This window comes from Mastomys coucha, unplaced genomic scaffold (genome assembly GCF_008632895.1).
Source record: "Mastomys coucha isolate ucsf_1 unplaced genomic scaffold, UCSF_Mcou_1 pScaffold5, whole genome shotgun sequence".
NCBI lineage: Eukaryota > Metazoa > Chordata > Mammalia > Rodentia > Muridae > Mastomys > Mastomys coucha.
This window is the reverse complement of record NW_022196911.1, coordinates 116,232,830-116,258,758: the sequence shown is the minus strand read 5'-3', so window position 1 is coordinate 116,258,758 and position 25,929 is coordinate 116,232,830. Positions and strand designations below refer to the sequence as shown.

General features: G+C 45.3%; 1 protein-coding gene across 1 annotated transcript in view; it reads right to left on the bottom strand.

Annotated features, from left to right (window-relative positions):
- The window catches only part of Rptor (regulatory associated protein of MTOR complex 1), a 301,156-nt gene that overhangs the window by 227,501 nt on the left and 47,726 nt on the right, over positions 1-25,929 (bottom strand). Inside the window, exons 2-3 of the mRNA XM_031352079.1 lie at positions 15,317-15,419; positions 2,857-2,939 (exon numbers count right to left, since the gene is read on the bottom strand). Of these exons, the coding sequence (XP_031207939.1) occupies positions 2,857-2,939; positions 15,317-15,419 (186 nt within the window). The remainder of the gene's footprint in view (positions 1-2,856; positions 2,940-15,316; positions 15,420-25,929) is intronic.

Sequence of the window (25,929 nt, the reverse complement as noted above, 5' to 3'; positions counted from 1 at the left end):
CACCAGTGCAAACCGACAAACTATCAATCAGCCAGGAAAGGAAATACGGCCCAACAGAGTCTGCAGCCTCTGGAGATAAAATCACAATGGCTTCTCTAAATTCTTTACTGAACCAAATTCACCTTTACCAAAGTATCTGATTTTGAATAATCACAGCTAGAAAATAAGGAGGAAATGTGGACGCTGTGGCACAAGCAACATAATGGGCAGTGTGCCAGGCACCCTGGCTCCTTAGGGTACAGTCAGCTTTCTGCTCCTCTTGCTATGGCGATTAACATTGTTGTTTGTTCCCACCCACACCAACGTCCAGGCCCCGGTGACTTCAGCAAACATGAACGGAATGACCTCACTGCAGACTGCCCGACCTCTGTAGTGGTGCAATAAAGCACACACACAGAGGAAGAGAAAACTGAATTCAGGGTCTTTCCATCAGAGTTCTTGGAATTTAATAACATCCCCATTGCTTTGCTGCAGATGGCACATCAACCCCCCTTATTACTGCAGACGCACAAGAGCTCTGTGGAGGACAATAAAGTGGTGCATGTTTAGCTTTGCAGTGTTTGAAAGGATCCTGCTTTACAGTTGGGGAAAGGTATACACATCTGAGCCTTTCTGTGCAAATTTCCTCTGAGCATGAAGTCTGCACATACTGAGAGGCTCTCATGGATATCAAGCTCTTTACAGTACAGCCCCGCATGTGACATTCTCCAGCAGTGTCAGAGGCATACTGGTGACAACTGTTACCTTAGGCTCGTTTCTAAAATGGAGACATCCCACTAATGGTTCATATCAGGAAATTCCGAGACATTTTTAGCATGTGTAAAATGAATGCATCAGCCCTGGCATTCAAGAAGAAATTAGTCAGTATTTATGGCTACAGTGTGGCTTCCTGGATATGGAGAAAGATGTCTGACACACAGCTTCTGGCTAAGCTAAAGTTCCACTGCATGTACAAAGCCAACTAGAAACCCACCTCTCTCCTTATACCATCTTCTCCTAAGCATCCTGTAGTCTTGAGACTATGCTCACCTCAAACTCTTTGCTGCTTCTGACCCCTTGCTGTCTCTAACCAAGTCTCCCTGACCTGAAACCACTGGAAGACTGCACCCAACTTTTCCAGTGTGGCTCCTCTACTGCCTCCTCCTACACAAGACTCATTCTGTCTGGGTCATTTACCGCATGTAAATGTGACCTGCTTTAAGTCATAACGCCACAGAACAGGTCTACTCTAGGACAGACATTTAGATTTTAAAAGAACTAGAGAGATGGCTCAGTGGAAGACCACTGGCTGCTCTTCCAGAAGACTGAGGTTCAATCCCCTACACTGACCTAGGAATAATCATGTCTCCCTTTCTTTTCCTTTCATTTCTTTTACTCGTTCATTTGGTGCCAAACACTGGGCCCAGACTTATCCTTTCCTTTCTATTTCTTTTTGTTATTATTCAGTAATACTGTATAAACACACAACTGGAGATCTGAATGTGCATTGTACCCTCAGCAAATAAACACAGGGATAAAAAGACCTAGCAAAGGCTACAGCAGCTGAGTCAGAGGCATGTCCTCTCCATGCACATCACAGAAGCAAGGAATGTCACTCCACACATGCTCCCTCCTGTGCTGGCCCAGCAGCTGGCACACTGGACACCTGCAAAAACTTCAAAGGAGATAGTCTTTCTCTGGGACACCAGCATCTCAACTACTTTTGAAAGAATAGACATCAATAATTCTCCAACCTCCATCCAACTACCAAATGCACCACACTCCCTGAAACTTTCAGGTAAACCCAGAAATAACAGATTTGAAAGACAAAGGCAAAGCTTTACAACCCTGAGAACCTGCCTCCAAAAGACAAGGCCCAGTGTAAAGCACAAAGACCCAGAAATCTCCTCAGCACAGACACCCACTGGTCAATGCTACAGCATGAATTACCTAAGAGCATTGCTCAACACCAGAGTAAGTGTTCTCTTACTTGAGGAATGTAAATAATGTATGAGAGACTCCTGGATTCAAGACCGGTGGGTAAATGGTTCACAAATCAGCCTCCTGGGTAGGCAAGAGTTAAGTGGTGAGGGTCTAAGAATCCTTTGCTTCCCTCCTGCTTATATCAAAAGGTGGGGGCCGAGTCAGACCCTCAAGAAGCACAGACGGGTCACCTGCTTGCTCACCACACCTGTCTCTTAACATACCTGTGAGTGGTCCTAGCCTCATGCTTTACACAAGGGTGAACACAAAGGCATTTATTTCAGCACTTCAAAATTCTAGTTTCCCATTAAATTTACTAAATCACCAAAGCAGTTATGAGAAAGGTAAAGGAACACAGGCTTCAGGTCGCTGACAAATAACTAACATCTTGTGGACAATATGACAGTTAAATTCCACACAGCTTCTCTTTAAAAATAAAAACTCCGAGAGATAAGCAACAAAGACACATTAATTGGTAGCTGACTCCCTAAAAGAAACCTCACCTTCTGTACTAAAGCTAAACTCATAGTTAGGTGTCTCCCTTTTGAATGCTGGGTGCTCTTTCCCCACATCTGAACACTTAATGCAGAAAAGCTCTATCTAGCCAATGTTGTAGAAATTTATTGAAAATTCATTTTCTATGCAAAATTAAAACCTTGATTAAAGAGTACCATAAAGAACAACTTTTCTTTTATAAAAGTTTTCTAGGGGAAAATAACCAGACCACTGGGTGCAGCACACAAGCTCCACAGGCTACACTGGAAAGGCTGACCGTGGCATGGGACAGGGCCTGGAGGAGCCAGCTCTCACTGGATGATCTGAGATGAAGCCCACCTTCTCTCTCAGGTTCAAACCACACAACCCATGACTGAAAGGCAAACAGAAAAGGCTCACCCTTGGCTGCCAGTTCTCATACTGCTTCTGTAGATTTGCACCAATGGTTTCCAGAGCTTTCTGAGGACCCATAGACAGAGGATCTGTAGAAGCAACAAAGAGAAAGTTCAGTAACCATGCATGTTCTCTTCTGGGAAAGTTCTTGCACGGAGCCTTCTCTTCCACACTGCAAAGTCACCTTTGACAAGACACACATCCAGGCCTCTGTTTTATCTGTGCTTAACAAGAAGCAGAACTGATAACACACTGAACTGGCTCCACAATCCAGGAAGGCTGCTCCTGCTTGCTCACTAAAAGGTAGCAGGGCAACCACTCCCCACCATGCGGCACCAGCCATCTTTCCTACTCTTCGCTTCTGTCAAAAGGCCTAGCTATGCTTCTACCAGGATTCCATATTAAAACTGCAACCCTCCGGTGTGCAAAGATGGGAGGGAAGGAAGGAGGGAGAGAAGGAGGGAGGGAGGGAGGGAGAGAGGGAGGGAGGGGCCAAGAGCAACATTCAACGATTTTCACCTAGATTGTAATGGTACTACACACACAAGAAAAATCACTGGCACAACACACAAAGATACCTTCGGTTTGCTGCTCAGTCATCAAATACCTTTTATGCTAACAACACTAAGCCTGCAGTTCTTACACCTATCTGTTTCATGCCTGTCAATCTTTAAACATCTAATAACCCCAAAGAGCTTTTGTGTGTTGATATATACAATATTAGAATATGAGAGCCAGGCAAGGCGATCATAAGTTCAAGGCTAGTCTGTACTACATAGAGAATGAGCGAGTAAGGAAGAAAAGGAGTATTTATAGAGTTTATTCATTTAAATATAACAAGCTAGAGCTGGAACAATGGCTCACAGTTAAGTGCATGTGTTGTTCTTGCAAAGAAGCTTTGTCTAATTCCTAGCACCCTTGTCAGAACTCGCAACGCCCATAATCCAGTTCTAGGGGATCCCAATGCCTTCTTCTGACCTTCAGCACCAGGCATGCATGCAGCACACAGACATATAAATAAAATAATCATTTAAACTAAATATGATAAACCCGCTATGTCTAAACATGAAAATTACGGCCAAGCAGTGGTGGCACATATCTTTAATCCCAGCACTTGGCAGGCAGAGGCAGGGGAATTTCTGAATTCTGCCACCTGCCCAGGGAATCTTTGAATCTACGAATGAAAGACACACCCACATTAGCTTATGTTTAATATGCCATCTAGCTCAAGGACTGGGCACTTCTAACCCTCTGCCTGCTACCCTAGGCACAATTTGGGAAGTGGCCAGTGGCCACTTACCCAAAATCTCAAATAAGATGGTTGGCTTTATCTCCTACAGCTCCTAAATCCATCCATATTCCACTGCTTCATAGCGATTTCTCCCTCTTCTCCTCCCCTTAGTCCTTGCCTGAGCAACTCTAAGGATCCCGCCCTATCTCCTTTGCCCAGCCATTGGTCCCTGGCATCTTTATTGATCAAAACCCAACTGGGGACAAGGACCTTTAGCATTTGGACAGGCAGATTCCTGATTGAATCAAAGCATTAGAACCAATCTCCAACAACTGGCCCTTTGGAAAACATTAGCTTTCGAGTGATACAAATCACATTTCATTCCCTGATATTTAAAACAAATCCACACTCACTGACATAGCACCATCTCATCAGAGGATGCTTTCAGCAAAAAAAAAAAAAAAAAAAACCCGCCAACTCACAGTCGCAGATGCAAATTTCCAAATTCTAAAGTTTAATTTGAAATCTCAGATTGTATCAGTGTCAGCTGACTTCCGTAAAGTGACAACCCTACCTCATTCACTTTCTAGAACGCATGTGCCTTTGCTTTGGGTGGAGATGATAGGCCATGCGAACAGCAGCAGCTCAGCTCCCACAGTGCTTTGCAGGCACTCCTGGAGCTGCCATGCACGGTCGGTCTGCTCACAGCTTGGCTTCTCACAGACTCTAGCTTCATCTACAAAATGTTAAGAGCATCCCTGGAGACTGAACTTTAAAAAAACTGTTATGCATTTCTAGTTTGCCAAGGACAGCCTTTTAAAAGTTGTATTTTTTTCTTACTTAGTTTTCATTCACAATCATAAACTTAACTCTGCAGTCGAGCTAGACTTGTGGGGAATGAGGAAAACATGGAACCCAAGGTGCTGCATAAAAGTTAGGGATCCTGCAAGCAGACAGGGAGGGGTGTTCTCTGACAGCAGAAGGGTGTGTCCTAAGATGCAAACTTATGTGTCAAGTGTCCAATGGGCCTTGCCACTCCTGCACCCAAAGCACTGCACAGTTTCCACAACACTCATGCACTCCTTGCAGATGAAATCCTGGCGAGCATTTGCCACAGACAAGATTGACTCCAGGGTGAGTTCTGCAGATTCTTCCACTGGTAGATTTGCTGCCAGTGCCACTGTGTATAACCTCAGCTCCCCAAAACACAGATCCTAGAATAATTACGTGAAAGGAGGAGTCTCCTCTGCCAAGGACAAGGCTCAGAAGGACCTGGCACCATACTGCTGAGTGAAACTGTGTGAAGGGCCTATGGGAAATCTGTTTTGACCAACACAAGATATGACATCAGCCTTCATTTCTCTTTTCTCAGTGGAAAGACGGTCCTAGGACCTGAAAACAATCCTGAGGACCCCCATCCTGAACCACAGGCTGGCAAGGGGCCAGCCTGACTATATTACTAAATATCAAAGACACTTTGAAGAGATGGGGTCTCATACACCTCTAGTGTCCTAAAACTCATTAGGTAAGTGGTAACAATCTTGAATTTCTGGCTCTCCAGGGATTAGACATGTGTCACCACACCCAGTTCATATTGTGCTGGAAATCAAATCCAGGACTTGGTGCACTGAACTCAACCATCCCAGCTATAGCCACAGCCCTGAAGATTACAATTAGAAGCCACCTATGCATTAACAAGGAGACACCTTTCAAACATCAGGCCATACTATCTGTGGTGGGCACAGGAAACCACAGACACAGTAGGGAGTGAAGTCATCCCCCCCCCCATCCCTAAGTGTGCAGTGACCATGATGGTGGTAACCTGTGATCAAGAAAAGAGAAGCAGTATCCTCTACAGAAAGGTAAGTCTGTCTGGCCTCTCTTTATCAGTGTACAGTGAGGGCAGGGGTCTGAAGGTGTCAGTTCGAAGGAAGGACCAACACTACCCTTCTCACTTGAACTTCTGCCCACCCTTTCTTCTTCTCCACTAAGGCTGCAGTTGCCCTCCCCATACACCACCCAGTACACAACAGAGACAGGGGTGCTTCTCAACCTACCTAGTCTTCAACCCCTTAATATAGTTCCTCATGTTGTGGTGACCCTCAACCATAAAATTTTGTTGCTACTTTATAACTGAACTTTCACTACTGTTAGGAATTGTAATATAAATATCAATCTGTGACCCCCAGAGGGGTCTTGCCACATCTTGACAAGTTGAAAATGCTCCAATAGGGGCTCTGCAGCAGACATAGCCTGTCAGCTGCTCACTTCCACCAGTGACCTCAATCAGGGCACCGGCTGATCCACAGGAAGGGACCAACTAAGTCAGTCTGCTGTGTAGCAGTTTCCATGACAGGGAAACATTGCATATCCCAGGGAAAATTCTTAAGATAGAAAGTAAACAACTCAAAAAGTTTCAAAGTCCCTGAAACTGACCAGACTCACTGGGCCCTTCCTTCTCCCAAGAGTAACCGGGTAACAGCTCTCAGAGCAGCTGTTAAGAGAACAGATAGCTAGCTGGGCATGGTAGTGCAAGCCTTTAATCCCAGCACTCAAGAGGCAGGGGCAGGCCTGCTGTACAGAATGAGTTCAAGGACAGCCAGGGCTACACAAACGAGAGGAAGGGGGGGGGTTAGAAAGGGGAGGGGAGGGACTGAGACTAGTCAAGCAGCCAAAAAAGAAGAGATCAGCAGGGCGGCTTGGAAAGCTACCTGAGAAGGACACTCTCAGCTCTTAGAGTCAGTTCTGGGCCTGACTCATCCACACTCCTGCTGTAATTAACTCCAGTAAAACTCATTCATTCACCAAGTTGGATTTTGGTGGTTTCCATACTCCAGTCTGTCATGGGAGGGGTATATTCTCCTGTTTTCTCTCCCTTCTCCCTCTCCTTCTTCCCTCTCCCCTCTACCTCTCCCCTTCCTTCTCCCCCTCTGCTTCCCCTCCCCCACCTCGTGTGTGTGTGTGTGTGTGTGTGTGTGTGTGTGTTCTGCATCTCCCAGAAAAGGTAGTCATATAACAGGCTGTGGTTGTCAGTTCTGATCTACTAGAAATTCCTGAAGTCAATTAATTTTATTTCTTCCCAAAAATATGCTAATGAGTGGAAGAAGAGCCATGAAGGAAGGATCCAGAAAGGATCACCTGACTTCATCAGCAGATATTAACTGGGTGTGCTGACCAGCGTCAAGTGAACTAGGAAGGCAGTGATGAAGGTGGGCATTAGGGATGGAAAAGTAGCTAGTCAGCATCACTTTTATATGTTTTTCCTTTTTTTTTTTTTTGGTTTCTCTGTGTAGTCCTGGCTGTCCTGGAACTCACTCTGAAGACCAGGCTGGCCTCGAACTCAGAGATCCACCTGCCTCTGCCTCCCAAGTGCTGGGATTAAAGGCATGCGCCACCACTGCCCGGCTGTTTTTCCTTTTTTTTAAGATTTATTTATTTATTTTGTAGCTGTACACATAGTTGTGAGCCATCATTTGGTTGCTGGGGATTGAATTCAGGACCTTTGCTCACTCCAGCCCTGTTCGCTCCAGCCCTACTTGCTCTGGCCTAAAGATTTATTTATTATTATACATAAGTACACTGTAGCTGTCTTCAGACACACCAGAAGAGGGCATCAGATCTCATCACGGATGGCTGTGAGGCACCATGTGGTTACTGGGATTTGAACTCAGGACTTTTGGAAGAGCAGTCGGTGCTCTTAACCACTAAGCCATCTCTCCATCCCCATCTATGTTTTTCTTATCTTAGATCTTCAGTATAAACCCTCTGAGTTGCGCACTTAACATCATGTAGAAGGCACCCCTAGCTTGGGATAGCTGAAGCTGTCTGCTGACCTGGCCCACAGTCCTGTAGGCACAGCTGGTGCTGCCCATCAGCAACAGCAAGACTGTTCTCTCTCTCCTTTACCAATTGTCACCTTCACACACATACACACACACTCGTGCGCCCCTTAATGCACTGCCCCCCAGACTTTCCTTCCAAAGAACGGTCATCCCCTGACAACACTCTAGGAAGGCTCTGAGAGACTCTCCACCTGTATGAGCTCCTGAATCTGGTCCTGATATAAAATGCAGGATCACCCATAAGGAGAAAAGAAGCCAACTGAGCCCACTTGACACTCTTACTCAGATGAGAATCAAATAAGAAGACGTGCTGCCAAGAGCCATCATGGACACTGGGAATGTGGGCTTCTGGTTCCATGTTGTGCAAAGAGTTTCATGGGTGCCCTAAGTCTGGGAACGCCATCAGAGTCTGCCCATGCACCTGGATCAGGTGCAGCCTCCCGTGTGCGGACGATGCAGTAAAAACACAAGAGCAGGAGTAGTACACAGAGCTCGAGGCTCTGCGAACCCTTGCAGTTCTCTGTACCTTGTGCTAGCAGACACTTAAACACTCGCTAATTGACTTATTAGTTGAGCACTGCCTACTGCATGGAGTGTAAATCAGAGTGTGTCTTTCAAGGATTCCACCATTAATTAGTTATGTAACCTTGAATGGCTAATTTTTGATTGAGAAAATACATAATAGCAAAAGGGTTACTTTTGAAATTAGGGATGGCTCTTGATGACTGTATCTTATTAATCATAATGTCATCCCTCCATTTTATAATTAGTGGCAAATATACTGTGGGGCCTGTCTCCTGACTGAGCTTCAGAGCAAAGCCTGGCCACAGCTCTGTAGAGCTGAGCAGATCCACTCCAAGGTCTGAGAAATGATGGGACCCTTCAGCCCTAGAATGGGATAGATCTTAGGTCAAAAGCTACCATCCATAGCTGGCCTTGTCCTCCCCAAAAGCCTCCTATCCCATGTGCCTACAGAGTGATGGAAACCCGGGAAACCGGAGCTGCAGTACTTTACAGCGGGGGGGGGGGGGGGGGGGGGGGGGGGGACCTGGAATCCCTGACTTAAAAAACAGCCTTGGGGTTTATGTCTACAGGAAAGGAGCGAGGAAGAAGCCACAGTAGCGATGCTATCCTCCCTCAAAGGGGAACAGGGACATCACCTTAAGCTACCAGCACATCAGGGGAGAGAGAATGCAGTATTCTAAACCAAGAGCCCAAAAAGCAGAGGCTCCAACTGCTTCTAGAGTTGTGCCATTGCCCAAAGAGCCACTGGTCACAGCTAATCCCACTACCTGCCTGGAGCTCCAAGCTCCACCAGCACAAGGTCACTGCTCTGCTGTGCAACCATGGCCATCTGACATTCACCGTAGCGTTCTCCAAGGCCCAGGCCACGCCAGGTGACCTCTTACTGGCTCTGATCCAGAGTTCCAGTCTCATTTCCCCAGCTAGCAGCAGGCTCTGTGCATGTGCTCTGCAATCAAAGCCAGGACAAGAGCAGACGCACCCACTGTCCTCAGCTCATCTAATGAGCTTCTGGACAGCAGGATCCAGAGCGTCCCTAATCATTCTTGGGGTACCAGAATCTCCATGCTTCTGACAGCCAAACTACTACAGCTAGAACAGAGACACCCCATCCCACTCACTCTGCTGTCAGGCAGGCAGTCCCCAACAAGCACTGGGGGTCCCCCATTCAGTGGACTGTTTTTAGTATTACTGCTGTAGCATTTAATGTCAGCCATAAAACCAAACAGCCTCTCCCTGCTTTTCTGAAAAGAGACAGGCATCGTTTCCAGCATTTTTAAGTCAGAGGAATGAGGATAAAGGAGGAAAAGCAAGGGTTCCCCCAGAGCTTACAATTACTGGGGGCCAACCAACGATGCTTTTACTCTATGACATTACAGCTCATGTCCCACCATCTGGGAAAGGTGACAGGCCTGTGCCTTCTCACTCTCTCCTCAGAGACACTGACTGGCATGCTCTCAGGCAGCCTTAGGATCCTCTCTGGCTCATGCTCAGGTGGTGCAAACACAAGAAATGGCACAACACGGGTCCTGGTACTCTTTAGGCTCCTGAACTCTGTTTTTGAGATCTGAGCAGTCTCATCCCAGCATGGGCAGCTGCATCTCTCTCCCCTTCCTACAAGGCCACAGTCATACTCACAGCTTCCAGCAAAGCTCTGAGCTACGCTTCAACAACTCTCTGACATACTAAAGGTCTAATTTGTTAGATGGAATAAGAACACCATGCTTTCTACCATCTGACATCCACTAGACTTCACTGAGTACACAGCCATCCCAGAAGCCAGCACACTCAAATGAGGTTCATTTGCTGTATCCTTCCTTCAGTCACACAGGTGGGCACATGTGGCCCTTGCCCTCTGCTGTGTTGAGAGGAAAGGCAAGGGGTACTGTAGAAGGCAGAGTACCAGTTGATACTATGATATAAATATGTCCCCCCAAATTCCTATCTTGGGATATAAACCCTAAGCATGACAGTGCCAGAACATGGAGCATGAAGAGACTAAGTAGCAAGCACCTAAGACGAGGAATAGAGACTTTTTTTTAAAAAGTACTGCAAGCTGGGTGGTAGTGGCACTCAGGAGGCAGAAGCAGGCAGATCTGAGTTCAAGGCCAGCCTGACCTACAGAACGAGTTCCAGGACAGACAGGACTACATCAAAAAACAGTGTGTTGTGGGGAAAAAAAATGTTTTTAATTACGGGGTAGGGAAATGGGGCCTGGAAGCAACCAGCTAGCCCCTTCCCCGTCCTACCAAGTGAGGATGTTCAAGGCAACATCTTGGAAGCAGAAACCAGACACATCATCTGCTACCATGTGGACATTAAGTTTTACAATCGACAGAACCGGGAACCATAAATTTCCGTTATTTACTAATCAAACTAGTCTCCTGTATTTTGTTATAGCAGCACAAAGTTGAAGTTTTAGGATACTGTGGTTAGAGTTGAGGCATGACAAAAAAAAAAGCCCCTCTCCAGGTCTTTGCAAGGAGCTGATCCCAGGGTCCCAGTCAATGCCCTTGAGTCATGAGGTAGGTGGCACCATCAGCTCCTCTCAGGAAGACAAGAGACTCAAAACAGCTGAGCAGGCAGAGTGAGGCTGGGTGAATGAAGCTGAGATCTTGACGAAATCTTGGTTCTTTGACTTCAGGTGACAGCACAAAATGCTGAGACCAGACATGTAACCTTAGTCTGTAGCCTTCTACATGGTCACATACATGAAAATCATTGGGTGGCAACTAGTCACCTACAGGCTACCTGCTCAGATACTATAAACCAAGCTTGGGTGTCGTCATCAGTACCTCTCCACCTCACATCACCTCACTAGCTATCTTAGTCAAGGTTTCTATTCATGCACAAACATCATGACCAAGAAGTAAGTTGGGGAGGAAAGGGTTTATTCAGCTTACACTTCCACACTGCTGTTCATCACCAAAGGAAATCAGTACTGGAACTCAAGCAGGTCAGGAAGCAGGAGCTGATGCAGAGGCCATGGAGGGATGTTACTTACTGGCTTGCTTCCCCTGGCTTGCTCAGCTTGCTTTCTTATAGAAACCAGGACCACCAGCCCAGAGATGGCACCACCCACAAGGGGCCCTCCCACCCTTGATCACTAATTGAGAAAATGCCTTTCAGCAGGATTTCATGTAGGCATTTCCTAAACAGAAGCTCCTTTTTCTGTGATAACTCCAGCTTGTATCAAGTTGACACACAGAATCAGCCAGTACAATTGACCCCTTGTCAACTTGACACACAAATATATCACTATTAAGCCTCAACCCTTACTTTCTTATTTATCTCCAAGATCTAAATAACTTTAAAAGTCCCACAGTCTTTGCAAATTCTTACATATTAAAATTTCAATCCCTTTAAAATATCTAATCTCTTTTGAAATTCAAAGTCTTTCTACAGTTCAGTGTTTCTTAACTGTGGGCTCCACTAAAATATTTTCTTACTTCAAGAGGGAAAAATATCAGAGAACAGTCCCAATCAAATGCAAAATCAAACTCTAACTGCCCAATGTCTGGGATCCACTCATAACCTTTGAGGCTTCTCCAAGGGCTTGGGTCACTCCTCCAGCTCTGCCTTTTGTAGCACACACCTTGTCTTCTAGGCTCCAGATGCCTGTACTCCACTGCTGCTGCTGTCCTTGGTGGTCATTCATGGTACTGGCATCTCCAAAACACTGCTGTCTTCCACTGTAACTAGGCTTCACCCATAGCCTCTCATAGGCTGTCTTCATGGTGCCAAGCCTCAGCTCCTTTGTATGACCCCTTCAGTTCTGGGCCATCAACTGCAACTGAGGCTGCACTTTCACCAATGGCCTCTCCTGGCCTCTCACAGTGGCAAGCCTTAGCTGCTCTTCATGACCCCTTCACATCTTCAAAACCAGTACCACCTGGGTGACTCTTACACATTACCAAGTCCAGCTGCAGCATGAGGTACAACCTTGGCTATCTCTGGAACACAGCCTCTGTGCTTTCAGAAAACACTTCACAGAAGATGTCACCTCAGTGATCTTCTTAATCAACACTAATTTCTTAGCGCCAGCTAACCAGCATCAATAGTCCTAGTAATGCAAAGTTTTCACTTTAGTAGTTCTGGTATCTTGTTAATCACAGCTGATACTTCAGCCCCAGCTAACCAAAACCACAGAATCTTCACAATCAAAACAGCAATGGCTCTGATAAGAGTCTTTATATCTTCCCTCTGAAATTTCACAAGCCAGGTCTCCATCTTCTGCACCATTCCCAACATTATCTTCCAAGCTCCTACAGAACATCCCACAGAGCTCTTAACACCAAATGGATCTTCTAGCCCAAAGTTCCAAAGTCCTTCCACAGTCCACCTCAAAACGTGGTCAGGTTGTCACAGGAATACCCTACTATGCTGGTACCAATTTCTGTCTTAATTAGAGTTTTACTGCTGTGAACAGACACCATGACCAAGGCAAGTCTTTTAAAGGAAAACATTTCATTGGGGCTGGCTTACAGGCTCAGAGGTTCACTTCATTATCATCAAGGCGGGGAACATGGCAGCGTCCAGGTAGGCATGGTGCAGGCAGAGCTGAGATTCTACATCTTCATCTGAAGGCTGCTAGCAAAATACTGACTTCCAGGCAGCTAGGATGAGGGTCTTCTTAAAGCCCACACTCACAGTGACACACTTCCTCCAACAGCTTCTAATAGTGCCACCCCCTGGGCAGAGCATATTTGAACCAACACACTAGCCAAGGTGCCTCACAACCTGTACAGCCTCTTGGCCAATCCTTGTTTATCTGACTACTGTAACCTGCCTTCTCTGTTCTCACACTCACCTTCCTCTCCACACTTCTAGAATCCTAATTCTGCTCCCTCCTTCTAGTCACTGTTCACGACAAGCACATGATCACTCAAGTCCCCAGACTACTCCACCAAGACATGCCTTTCCAGCTCTCTAGCAGAGGTCAGCCCCACTCTGAAGACCTGAGAAGAACTTTGCTTTATTTAAACTGACCTCCCCACAGCTGACTGGTCATACATAAAACCCAAGACACTGGCTGACAACACTGGACTCGAGTCCCTAAGGTCCCCAAGGTCCCCAAGCACCTTTTCTCAAGAACAGAACAAGAAAGGATGCCCAAGTACTAACAAGCAAGTGTCAACTCAGGGCCAAACACTACAAGGAAGGACAGGGTAAATGGTGTCCACACGACCTAACCAGGATTACTGAGCACTGCATGAGTACAGCAGCTCTCTTCTGTAATCCTCCACCAGGCTTTGGGGACACCAGGAGCAGGGCTGAAACCTCCAAATGTTGGTAGTTTGCCATCGGGAGCCGTGAACAAGAGGACAGGCAAGCTCCAGGCTCCTCCTCTCAAGAGCAAGCTGTGATCTCATCTCAAAAGAGACTCCTTGTGGTAGTCCATACTGGAGAGTTCCCAAGCCACTCACTGAGTCAGGAAAGTGCTCACTGCTCTACTTAAAACGTTAGAAACCTTTTTTTCAAAATAAAGTGTGGAATAATGGATACCAAGCATTACCTGAAGTCAGTCATTCAAACTGGGTTTTTGTTTGTTTGTTTGTTTGGTTGGTTGGTTGGTTGGTTGGTTGGTTGGTTGGTTGGTTTTTGGTTTTTCGAGACAGGGTTTCTCTGTGTAGCCTTGGCTGCCCTTGAACTCAGAAATCCACCTGCCTCGGCCACCAAGTGCTAGGATTAAAGGTGTGCACCACCACTGCAGGCCATACTGTTTTTCTTTATCCCATGTTACCACATCACAAGAGCTCAGACCAGGCCCACATCTCAGTAAAATCCAAGCACAAAGTTCTCAATTTAAGAAAAGCAGATGTCCTTCTGAATGGATTAGCCAGTCATGGTGATGCCCACCTGTGACCCAACAACACTCAGGAGATAGAGGCAGGGGATCAAGCCTGGACTACATAAACATACCAGTCTTCAAACAAAAACCCTTATAGAGACCAAAAGTGGAATGGGGTTGAGGGAGGAGACACACAGCTGCAGCTGTAATGTAAATGCTCCTAGAGGAGATTGTGGCAACAGTGCTGTGTGTACCCTAGGAAACTCCCACACGGGAATTTTATCGCACACGTGATTCATTGCCCACCTCTCCCCATTTACTAAAGACAATGTACATGACTGACCTAGAACTTAACTACAGAGCCCAGAATGGCCTCAAACTAACAGAGATCCACCTGCCTCTGCCTCTTAAATGGTGGAATTAAAGGAGTGCCCCACTGTGCAGCTCTAATTTTTTAAAATGCACAGTCTCCTTACTTGATGTAGGTTTCCTGATTCCACCATGTACTCAAAGGACTGCTGAGAGCAGGTTCCTAATTTGTATCTCATTTTCCTCAGCTTCAAAAACTAGGCAGGAACTAGTAAGATGGCTCGGCGGGTAAGCAAACCCAGTTGCCACCCAGCCTGAGGAGGACACGCAGGGTAACTCTCATGGGTCACTCTGACCTCCACATGTGCACTGCTGTGGGGCTTCAGTGGGGATTAAATGGCCTAATTACCTGGGAACTGCTATACACCATCCTTAGTACACTGTAAGCATGAATTTGGCTACTGTAATCTATAAGTAGCCAAAAAAAGTCTACATATACGATAAGCTTTGCTTAAGATAGCGAGCTTTACCTTTTCTATAAATATTATTATATACAAATAAGTCATTCAATTTTTCAAAAGTGTTCATAGCTACCATTATATAGCATGTATAGGCACAAGCCATACACTAACATATTTTAAAAGGACAAAAAACCCAATTGTTGTTATTTTATTAATTTTCCTTGAAAATGTTCTCTACTACAAAATAAAGATTAACTTATCTAAAACAACAGTTTACATGACAGGTGCCCCGGGAAGGGCTGGCACTTACCAATCCAGCATTCTAGTCGAGCACAGGGTGTGGTCTTCACCACATCTGGAGGATCCACACCCACATTCAGGCAAAGGACCAAGGCCACACTAACCGTCTTCATCTGGAAGCACAACAGAAACAGTATTTCAACATGGACTCCAGATATATCCCAAGAACACTGGGCTCCTCCTGCACTGCCCTACACAGTCAGTCACTCCTGTAGTCGCTCCTGTACCCCAAGTTAGCTCACCTCTGAGGACAGGGCAGAGGGTTAAAAGCAGCGCATGCAGGAGCTTCCTTATAATGAATCTCCAGAAACAGAATCAACTGATCAAAAGACTCCCTTAAAGTGCTCAGCACACATTTCTTATCTGCATCCAATTGTGAAGGACAAGAGACTTAGTTCTTATTACTGTGGCTGAGTACTCTGTGAGATGTACACACCATGAAGGACAAGAGACTTAGTTCTTATGAGTGTGGCTGAGTACTCTGTGAGACATACATACCATGTTCATTCAGATTCACGCTACCCCTTCTTCACTGGCTTGTCTTTTTAACTACTTCTCACATTATCCACGTTACACCACTTTACTACATTTTTCTCCACTTGTGATTGCTGTCTGAGTACCTTTTTTTTTTTTTTTTTTTTTTTTTTTTTTTTTTTTGAGACAGGATCTCTCTGTGTAGTCCTGGCTGTCCTAGAACTCACAGAGATGGACCTGACTCTGAGTGCTGGAATTAAAGGTATATACCACCACACCTGCTTTCTGAAAGAGCAATATCACCTGATACACCTCCTCCCACCTTCCTTTTCCAAAGACCCAACTTCAAGAAACAGCCTCACCCAGCCAGTAAATCTTAGCCCACATCCTTCAACGGCTCACACAGTGTGCAATCGCCTAGGAATACTGGGTGGTAGTGGCACACACCTTTAATCCCAGTACTTGGGAGCCAGATGCAGGCGGATTTCTGAGTTCAAGGCCAGTCTGGTCTACAGACTGAGTTCCAGAACAGCTAGGGCTACACAGAGAAACCCTGTCTCGAAAAACCAGGAAAAAAAAAAAAAAAGATCCTGCACCAAGCACGGTATAACACATACCTGCAAACCCACCACTGCAGTAGGGCTGAGAATTTGAGCCAAGGCTACACAGTGAGACCCTGTCTTGAAAAAATAAGTTGGGTGGGAGAGGGACGCATTCAGACAGGAGTACCATCCCTCCTCATCCTCCACCATCCTTAGCGGCACCAGCACCCTACACTCAACAGACCTCAGCCCATTTTACATCCTAGTTAAAATGTCTGCTAGGGTGTGCACCCCAAACCACCATCACTGGAATCCATCAGGCTCTGCATGTATGCATAAGAACATGTGGGCCAACCTGCTTGGATGCAGGCTGCATATCAGAGCTGTGCATCACACAAGTCAAAGCTCTGCTCTTCAAGGAGCAGAGCCACACTCTGTCACCTGACACCCTCCACCTCCAAGCCTTGGTCCTCTCTACCTGGGGCATCCCAATTCCTGCTGGGAACACACCATTTCCAGTCTCACCTACTCTCTTAACTTGGACCTTGGGTCTCAGGGCCTCCCTGTACACCCCTCACTGCATAGCATCAAAGCCGAGCTCAGCTCCTCCCTGATGTGTAGACTGGCATAGACCAGGTGAGTGGGTGAGCATAGATCATCCTAACATTAAATTTCTGTCCCACATTTAACCTGTTAGTTTATCATATTATTTTGACAAATGATACTAAATGAGAATTTTTCCCAGTCGAAAAATAGTCACTTTTCCAATTCCATCCAATACTCTCCTTGACCTCACACATCTCGAGGACCCTTGAGTAGCAAAGTCTGCCAGCAGCTAAATGATTCAGTGGCCAGCACAGCATTCTCCTCAGGGCCCAAGCTCATCTTGCAGGTGAGCCATTAGCTTACTACTGTGACAGTCCATTTAAGGAAGGCTGATTCTGGCTCACATTTGGGGGAGGAGGGGGCAGCAGAAGCATGAAGCAGCTGGTCACACTGCATCCATCAGAACCCAAAGAGAAATAACGTCCAGCACCCAGCTTCTTCTGTCTTTATGGAGTCTAGGAAACCAGGCCAGGGAATTATGCTGCCCACAAAGGATGTGTCCTCACTCCTCAATTAAACATTTTAGGAAACATCTTCATAGACAAGCCAGGTGCATTTCCACAGTGATTCTAAATCCATTTAAGTTGATCATGAAGATTAACCATTGCACCCTGCATAATAAGCAAATCCAAGTTTTCTTCAAATAATGTTACATAGCTATTTAGTCCTCACCTGTTTTCCAAACAATATCACTTTTTTTTTTATGTGTATAGGCGTTGTGCCTGTGTGTATGTACTGAACTACCTGTGTGCAATGGCCAAGAAGGCAGAAAGGAACTAGATCCCCTAACCCTAGAGTTATAGGCAGTCATTAGCCACCACTTAAGTGCTGGGACTCTAACCTGAATCCTCTGAAACAGCAGCCAATGCTTTAATCACCAGTCCATCTCCAGCTCCTTAGTCACTTTTTAAATCCCACTGGACTGTATTACTGTTCCAATGCAATTTAACAAGAAGCAACATTTTCACATACGCTCCTCTCACAGACAAAACAGAGTATCTCTCCCATATGACCAAGTCCTTTGACCTCTGTCAGTGGCATATGAAGTGGAGAAGACTGTGGCCCCTTCCCCAGGAAGGCCCAAACATCATCAAGATCATGCCTGTGTTCTTCAGAACATCTGGAGGACACACTCACTGCCTGTGACAGATTCATCTGACCACTTGCTCCTATGTGTGTTTGGGTGTGTTGAGGAGGGGTCACTTTGCTAAATCTGTAACTAATTGGCCTCCTGCTGGTTCTCCTGTGAGTGTGCAAACACTACCTGGGCCTCATCCTCTCTCACAGACTATGCCTCCTGTCTCTCCATCAAGTCTTACTGTGCTGTGCGAAACTTCTAAAATGATATCCCTAAAGCAGCACAAAAGAACGGTGGTGGCCTCTTCCAGAGACAGCCATGCACTTCTAGAGAAGTGTCTGTTGTTCAGCATAGAATTTAGAAGTCTACAGGAAAAGGATGTTTCTACCCTTCTCTCCCCGCGTGCCCACCTCCAAAAGCATCTTCCACAGACCTGTCCAGAATCATCTTGCTATAAACCTGAAAACAAGCTCTTTACCCACTGTCAGAGGGAAAGTTGAAAATCAATCAGATAAAAATAACTGCATTTTCTAGTTAGCTTCCAAATCTGTAAGTGACCACAGAGCTGATCAATTAATTTTTTGCAGACTCAGCCTGAGGGCTGTCTAAAATGAGAGGTTTCATGCAAACATCTCTGTCATCTTGCTTGAGAGTTTTAAGTCTCTTCCACTGGTATAACATAGAACCCACAAAATCTCCATAAACCCTGGAACAAGATCTTAGATCAAGCTCCAAGCCACTGCCTGCAGAAACGTGGCTTTGCTCAGTTCAGACCTCAAATATAAAGAGTGATTCCCTGTCTGTATACTCCTTACTTAAAATCACCTGCAGTCAGCAAACAGTACATGGAAAATTCTGGATATAATTAGCCCACAAGCTCTAACTGCACTCTATCTGGGAATTCTGCGCCCTATGCTTGGGGTTCACACCTTCTTCCCATTAAGAGCACAGCCTGGTGTGAGAGTACTTGCCATGCACAGGGACTGCGTTTGTTCCCCAGGGTCCACATGCTGAAAAAAGAGAGCCACCTCTGTCCAGCACTAACCTCTACACTTGTGGCATGGCACGCGCACACACGTTCACACACAGGAGGGAGGTGGGTGCTGTGGAGGAGAGGCCGCCTTTACAGACCTTTGGGACAGGACTGCTCCGCTCTTCTGTTACTTTATTGTAGTTACGCTTCCTGTGCCTCCTTTACAAAAGCATCAATAACAGGTACTCACAAGTAAGGAAGCAGTGCAAGTAAGGGCTTAATGCTGTCCTAAGCTGCTGGCAGCCACTGGGATCTCAGAACATGGACGCAACATTCAATCTGACTTATTTATTTATTGCAGTTCTTAGTAAATATGTTCTGAGTTAATTATAAAAAGAAAAAAAAAAACTCAAGAGCTAGCAGACAGCTCAGTCAGTCAGTATTTACTGGACAAGCACAAAGACCTAAGTCCATATCCCTAGTACATATAAAGGTCAGGCTAGTGTAGTGGTTCATGCCTATGACCCAGCCCTGGGAAGGCCGAGGCAGGAGGATACTAGGCCCTACAGTTCACTGGTATCTTATACAGCCATATTGAGGAACTCCTCATCTAATATTCATGTCTGGCCTCCACACACATACACATACAGTCTTATGATGTGAGTCCCTCAGACAAAAACACTTAGGAAAACACACTATTCCCTCTTCAGTCCTGTGACATACCCAGCAGACTTGTCAACAGTGCAACTCCCTGAACATTATTCAAGACTCAATTTCTCCACTCCTGTCCTAGAACTGAGCAGCAGCAGCAAGACTTAACCTGGGCAGAAAGTATGAACAAAGACACACAAGGAACTAATATCCAGCAAATTTGCTTATATGATTCATACCTAACCCTGAATTATGCTTTTTTATTAAAAGAAACTCAAATACACTAACATGCAAACTAGAAAATAAACTTTAGTCTAATGCCAAGCTACTGATTTAGAATCGGAAAAACAGATTGCTACAAAATATTCTCAAGCCAATCAAGTATATCTTAGTCTAAAAATTTTAACCATGTTGGCTCAAACTGTATAGACTCTCATGTTTAACTATACATAAAATGTCTTTTTGGTATTTTATTTCATTTATATGGCAACCTTATTCTAAAGAAAAATCTAGATAAGTAATTTTTAGTAATACAATTAGAGAAATGTTTTAATAAGGGCTATCAAATTTAATGTACCAAAAACTGCAAAATATTGCATAAAATAACCATTGTGAACATTAAAATACTTCTTCTGGATAGAATATAACAAAAGATGGCACAGTTATGTCTCCAGAGATTAATTTTGAATTTGAAAAGAATGTCGCTTTGAAATTCAGGGAAAATGATTCAAGCCTGCAATCTCAGCGCTTGATGCTGAGGCAGGAGAATAGCCTTAAATTCAAGTCTACCCTAGAGTATGTAGTGAATTCCAAAAGAACTTAGACTACATGAAACTCTATCTCAAAAAAATTAAAGAATATCATTCAAGAAACTGTATAAATCAGGTGTAAGTGCACAGCTTTAATCCCATCACTCAAGAGGCAGACAGGAGGATCTCTGTAAGTTCAAGGGCAGCCTGGTCTACAGAGTACTACAGAGAGAGACCTTCTCATCCCTACCCCCACAATCAAAAAGAGGGAGGGAGGGAGGGAAACTGTAGGCTGTTCAGAAGCTACTCCTAGTCTGCGACCTTCATCTCATGCATCAGTTTCTATCGGTCCAGAACAGTGAGAGGAAGGTCAACAAGCTCTTGGTGCCCAGGTTCTAAAGCGCTGCCTCAGGACCCGTCTCTCTAGACCATCCTGGAGGTGCCCTTGGGATTGGATCTTAATCAGAAACTTTGAGGAAACTTTAAGTTCTAGCTGTAGAAAATTGGAGGTGCTGGATATGTTCTAAAATTCAAAAATTTTCAAACATCAGAAACTTTGTCCCTACCCCGTATCTTATGACACAGCAAGAGCACATGAACATGTGTTTGAGAGAGAATGGTCTCACAGTGAAATTTCCACTGAGTAAATGACTTCAGCACAAACTTGCCCCCAAACAAAGGCCTGTGTACACAGTGAGCACCCCCATGGTGGCTGGAGCATACTGATGTCTGCTGCCATTCAAAGGATTCAGACAATACTACAAAGGTTTTGTCTATGTCTTCCTTCTTAACTGACTGACAGAGCCACCTATTGTATTGAAGGCATGGCTGGGCTGATCCAGTGGCTCTGCCACGTTTGAATGAAACTTCACAGGCTGCCATGCCTAATATCTAGATGTGCAGACAAGAAACCAGGAGTAAGCAAAGTGACCTGACCTGTGTGGTCTACGCCTACACTGAGTGGTGCTCGTGCATAAACAGCTGGGCGTATGGAAACAAGGCAGAAAGCTAGCCTGAGGGTCAACACTGATGTCATAGAACACGTTCACCCACTTGTCTGAGGGCAGAACCACCCACTCCCAAGAATCCTCATTAGGATTCGGAACTTCAGGAAAACCTGAGCTGAAGTGAGGTGACACAGGTGCATAATTTATAAAGAAAGTCAGAAACTAGAACACACAGCAAAGAGTGGAGAAGGGGGCGGAGGAGGAAAAAACAGTGTGCCCCTCAGTGTCCATCCACGGACAGCAAGAAGTCAAGCAACAGGGCCAGAAAGAAGCGGATCAAACTGAGTTTCCTCTCTGGCAGCTAGGGAGATCCTGCTTTTCTCATACTCTTCAATTCCTTCAGCAGGAATTGGAAACAAAGGGAAGGAATTTACAAGTTGGGTTTGCTATTCTGAGTCAGAATCCTAACTTAATTTTACATGTGTTTTTTTTTTTTTAATTCTGTTCATATTACACTGGCTTTAAAGCTACTTCCACTGCTGTAAAACAGTCTACTAGAAAGCAAAAGGCAAAAGGGAAATTTGCAACATCAAAGTTAGCCAGTGGCAAGCTCAGTGCTACCTCAAAGGGGCATCTGGGCTCTTCCTAAGAACAGCCCAGGAGACTACTGACTGAGTTTGCTTCAACATAATATGAAACCACAAAACAGCCAGGTGGTGGTGGCACATACCTTTAATCCCAGCACTTGGGAGGCAGAGGCAGGCGGATTTCTGAGTTCGAGGCCAGCCTGGTCTACAGAGTGAGTTCCAGGACAGCCAGGGATACACAGAGAAACCCTGTCTCTCAGAAAAAAAAAAAAAAGAGAGAGATAGAGAGAAACCACAACACATTTGCTTTCTAAGGATCAAAATAAAGAACTATATACAAGGGCTGGTGAGATGGCTCAGCGGGTAAGAGCACTGACTGCTCTTCCAAAGGTCGTGAATTCAAATTCCAGCAACCACATGGTGGCTCACAGCCACCCATAATGAAATCTGATACCCTCTTCTGTATACTCATTTATAATAATAAATAAATCTTTAAAAAAAGAAGAACTATATACATAATACGTTTTTAAAAAAACCCTAGGTCAGTTTATTCTAGAGATCATAATTATTTAAACCTACTAAAGAATGCCCTGCTTAACTTACACACACACACACACACACACACACACACACACACACTGAAAGCACGAAATCTCAGAAGCTGCTGTTTGGAAGAAAAAGTGGATGAGCCCCCTTTTCTTCTTTGCACCTGGAAATTTGCTGTCAAATTCCCAACTCTAAGTACATGTTACTTTGAAAAAGGGATTTTAAAAAAATAATTTTACCACAGTAACCAAAGGCTTTCTTCACAAGTGCCCATATACGGACATACAATTTTTACTACTAGGAAAACACAAAAAATAATTTGGCTGAAGCCTAGATTAGTATATGCTATGCCTTAAGAGGTGGTGCCCTCTCCTGAGAATATCAGCCCTGTGACCAAGTAAGCAAAGCTGTCTTTCATATGGAGAGCGCCCATCAAAACAGGATTGGTTCCCAGGTTACTCAGATTATTTTTTCTGATACAATGCTTCTCCACGGCTTTAAAGCTACTAATAAATTATAATTAGTAACACTATCCTTAGAGTCAGTCATTTACCCAAGACGCGTTTCCCTCTCCCCCTCCCTCATAGTCCAGTGGTGTCATCCATGGTACACATTCAGAAAAACAATATGGATCTCAGGTGGTCAAGGAGGTTGCTTCCATAGTAGCATCCTGGTTGGCTCAACAGAACTTAGAACAGGACTACAAGGTCTCAGTGCCCACAGACTGCAAGAAAGGGGGCTTGCATATTAAGGCAGGATAGATGCTTTTAGAAGACAATAACTAGCATCAGAGATCAACCAAGAATAAACTAGAGGGCCGGGAGGTGGTGGTGCACACCTTTAATCCCAGCACTTGGGAAGCAGAGGCAGGTGGATTTCTTGGCCAGCCTGGTCTACAGAGTGAGTTCCAAGACAGCCAGGGCTATACAGAGAAACCTTGTCTCGAGAAAAACAAAAACAAAAAAACAAAAAAAAATAAAAAAATAATAAAATAAATAAATAAAAAGAATAAACTAGAGTGCGTCGGGAAGGCTTCAGCCAGCACACTGTTCTATGGGATGAGTCTTGAAAATGATCTACCATGGCCATACTTTTGGTTTTGATCAAGTGAATTTAGCAAGCCAAAGCCAAAGGGAAGGAGGGGGCAAAAGGAGGAGACGGGGAAGAAAGAGGAGAGTAGAACATCAAATCGGGTGCTCAAAACATCCAACAGATATCAACTCTAGTAGCGTCATAAGCAACCATTAGGGAGTTTCCCATAGAGAGAGTCCCAGGCAGAGCAGTGTGTCTCCTCAGGTAAAGCTTCCAAGAATAAAAATCCAATAGCAGATAGGGGTTGTTAGCACCCAGCACCGCAGATGTGGGCGGGTCCACAGACCTGTCGCCCGGGCAATGGCCACCATATTCCCAGAATCCATTGGGTTCAGCTCCCACCTTTACCTGGACTGCTACGTCACGACATATATATATATGGGTACTTTCCTCCATCTCTCTCTCTTTTCTTCTCTCTCTCCCCTCTCTCTTCCTGCGCTGCTATCCCCCTACCCCCCTTCCAATTAAACCTCTTACACATGAAACTGCCTGGGCCTGGTGTCTGCAGACGCTTCCTGCCGCAACTCAAACCCCATCAGGGGTGACATCACCGAATTGGGTACTTGGGATATCCATCAGAAAACAAATGGGGAATCAGGCAGGGAGATGCAGTTCCTGGTGAAACTTCCTCTCCGTGACTAAGCTCCTCTAGTTGACCATCTCATATGTGACTGGGTCCCTTCCCCTCCCAATATGGGTCAGGAATCAGGTTTTGAATTCACACCACCAGGACATGAGGAGTCAATATTCACTGGCTCTCCAGGAGCTGCAACTTGTAGGATTTTTCCTAAGTCCTGAGAAGTCAGTCCTTTCTATAAAGCCTCCCAGGAGAGGATTTTTGCCCCTCAACATAAAACCACTGGCTTAGTGAATATCAGTAAAACATTGTCAGAGCACCACCCCATGCCTGAGTTACTCAAAGGAAATTCCAACTGAGAAACAACAGTATAGAGCCAAAGGTGGGGAGGATTATAAACAGGAAATAGAAAGCAGCAACAGTTCAATTTCCTTCAAAGTCCTAGAGATAAAGCTGATAGCACACATGAATATCCTTTAGGGATTATGGACTGCTAAACCAAACAGAGCAAACCATGGAACATGATCAAGTCTGTGACCCAAAACTGAACAAACATAGCTCCCTCAGCCAAGACTGGGACGCGTGAGCACCAAGGCACTTCCACAGCCTGCTCTTTGTGCATTTCTTCTCAACATGCTCACCAGTCTAAGAGCTAGTCCCAAAGCTAGTCTTAAAGTGACCTTGTAGTACACAAATTGAAAGGCTGTATTTCATCCATACCTCAGTGCCTCATCTGAATGCAGCCATGCCTCACTTACAAACAGGGCTAGCAAGGACAACCAAGAAGGAGCCACAAAATAATTCATGGAACTTTCCTGCCAGGCATGATGGTACACACTTGCAATCCCAGCACCCAGAGGCGGATGCAGGAAGAAGATTGCTATGCCAATGCCAAAGTACATAACAAGGCCCTGGCTTTGGAAGGAAAAAAGAAATCAATCTTCCCTATACAGTAAATTTTTTTAGAAAAATTCAGTGTCTCAAAATCATCTAGAGATGTGTGTATTCATGAGGACATAGAACACATGTGAGTGTATAAGAATGTGTGTGTTCACGTGCATGGGTCCGCAGGAGCATGTGTTTATGTGCCCAGATGAATGTGTACATGTGCATTTAGAGGCCAGAAGATAACCACAGTTGTTGGTGCTCAGAGCAATGTCTTTCCTTGACCTACAGTCTACCAATTAGGATAGGTTGGCTGGCCAGCAAGCCCCAGAGATCTGCCTACCCAGTGCTAGAATTCTAATATAAACCCCACATTACTACATTCAATTTTGTACATGGATGCTAGAATCAAACTCAGGTCTCCCCTGCCCCAAATCTAGAGAGACGCAGATTGGTTGGTTATCTGTCTTCAAACAAAAACAAACCTCAGGAGCAACAGGAACATTCCAACACATGCAAGGCGGGACATGTGAAACACTGAAGACTAGCTGCAGGCCCTTTTCAGGGTGCCCAATGCTGTTCCTACAGAGCAGCTTACACATGCCTTGTTCAGACCACAGCCTGCCTTCTGAGTACAGTTTGAGGTGGACACCTCCTCAGCCCTGGCGTATCCCCCAGGCTGTGCCTGTCTCAGGATCTCACTGTCTGAGACCCTTGCTGACAGGAGGGTTTGAACTTTTGACGAAGGAGGTGATGGAGCCACACCCCATCACAATAAAGTCTTTGGGAAAAGCCTCCAAACCAAAGGACAGAGCTGACAGTCTGTCAATGCAGCCTTCCCAAGGGCAGAAATGACCACTGAGGAGGACATGTCACCTCATCCAGGTCATACGTCTCAACACCACTTCAAACTGTA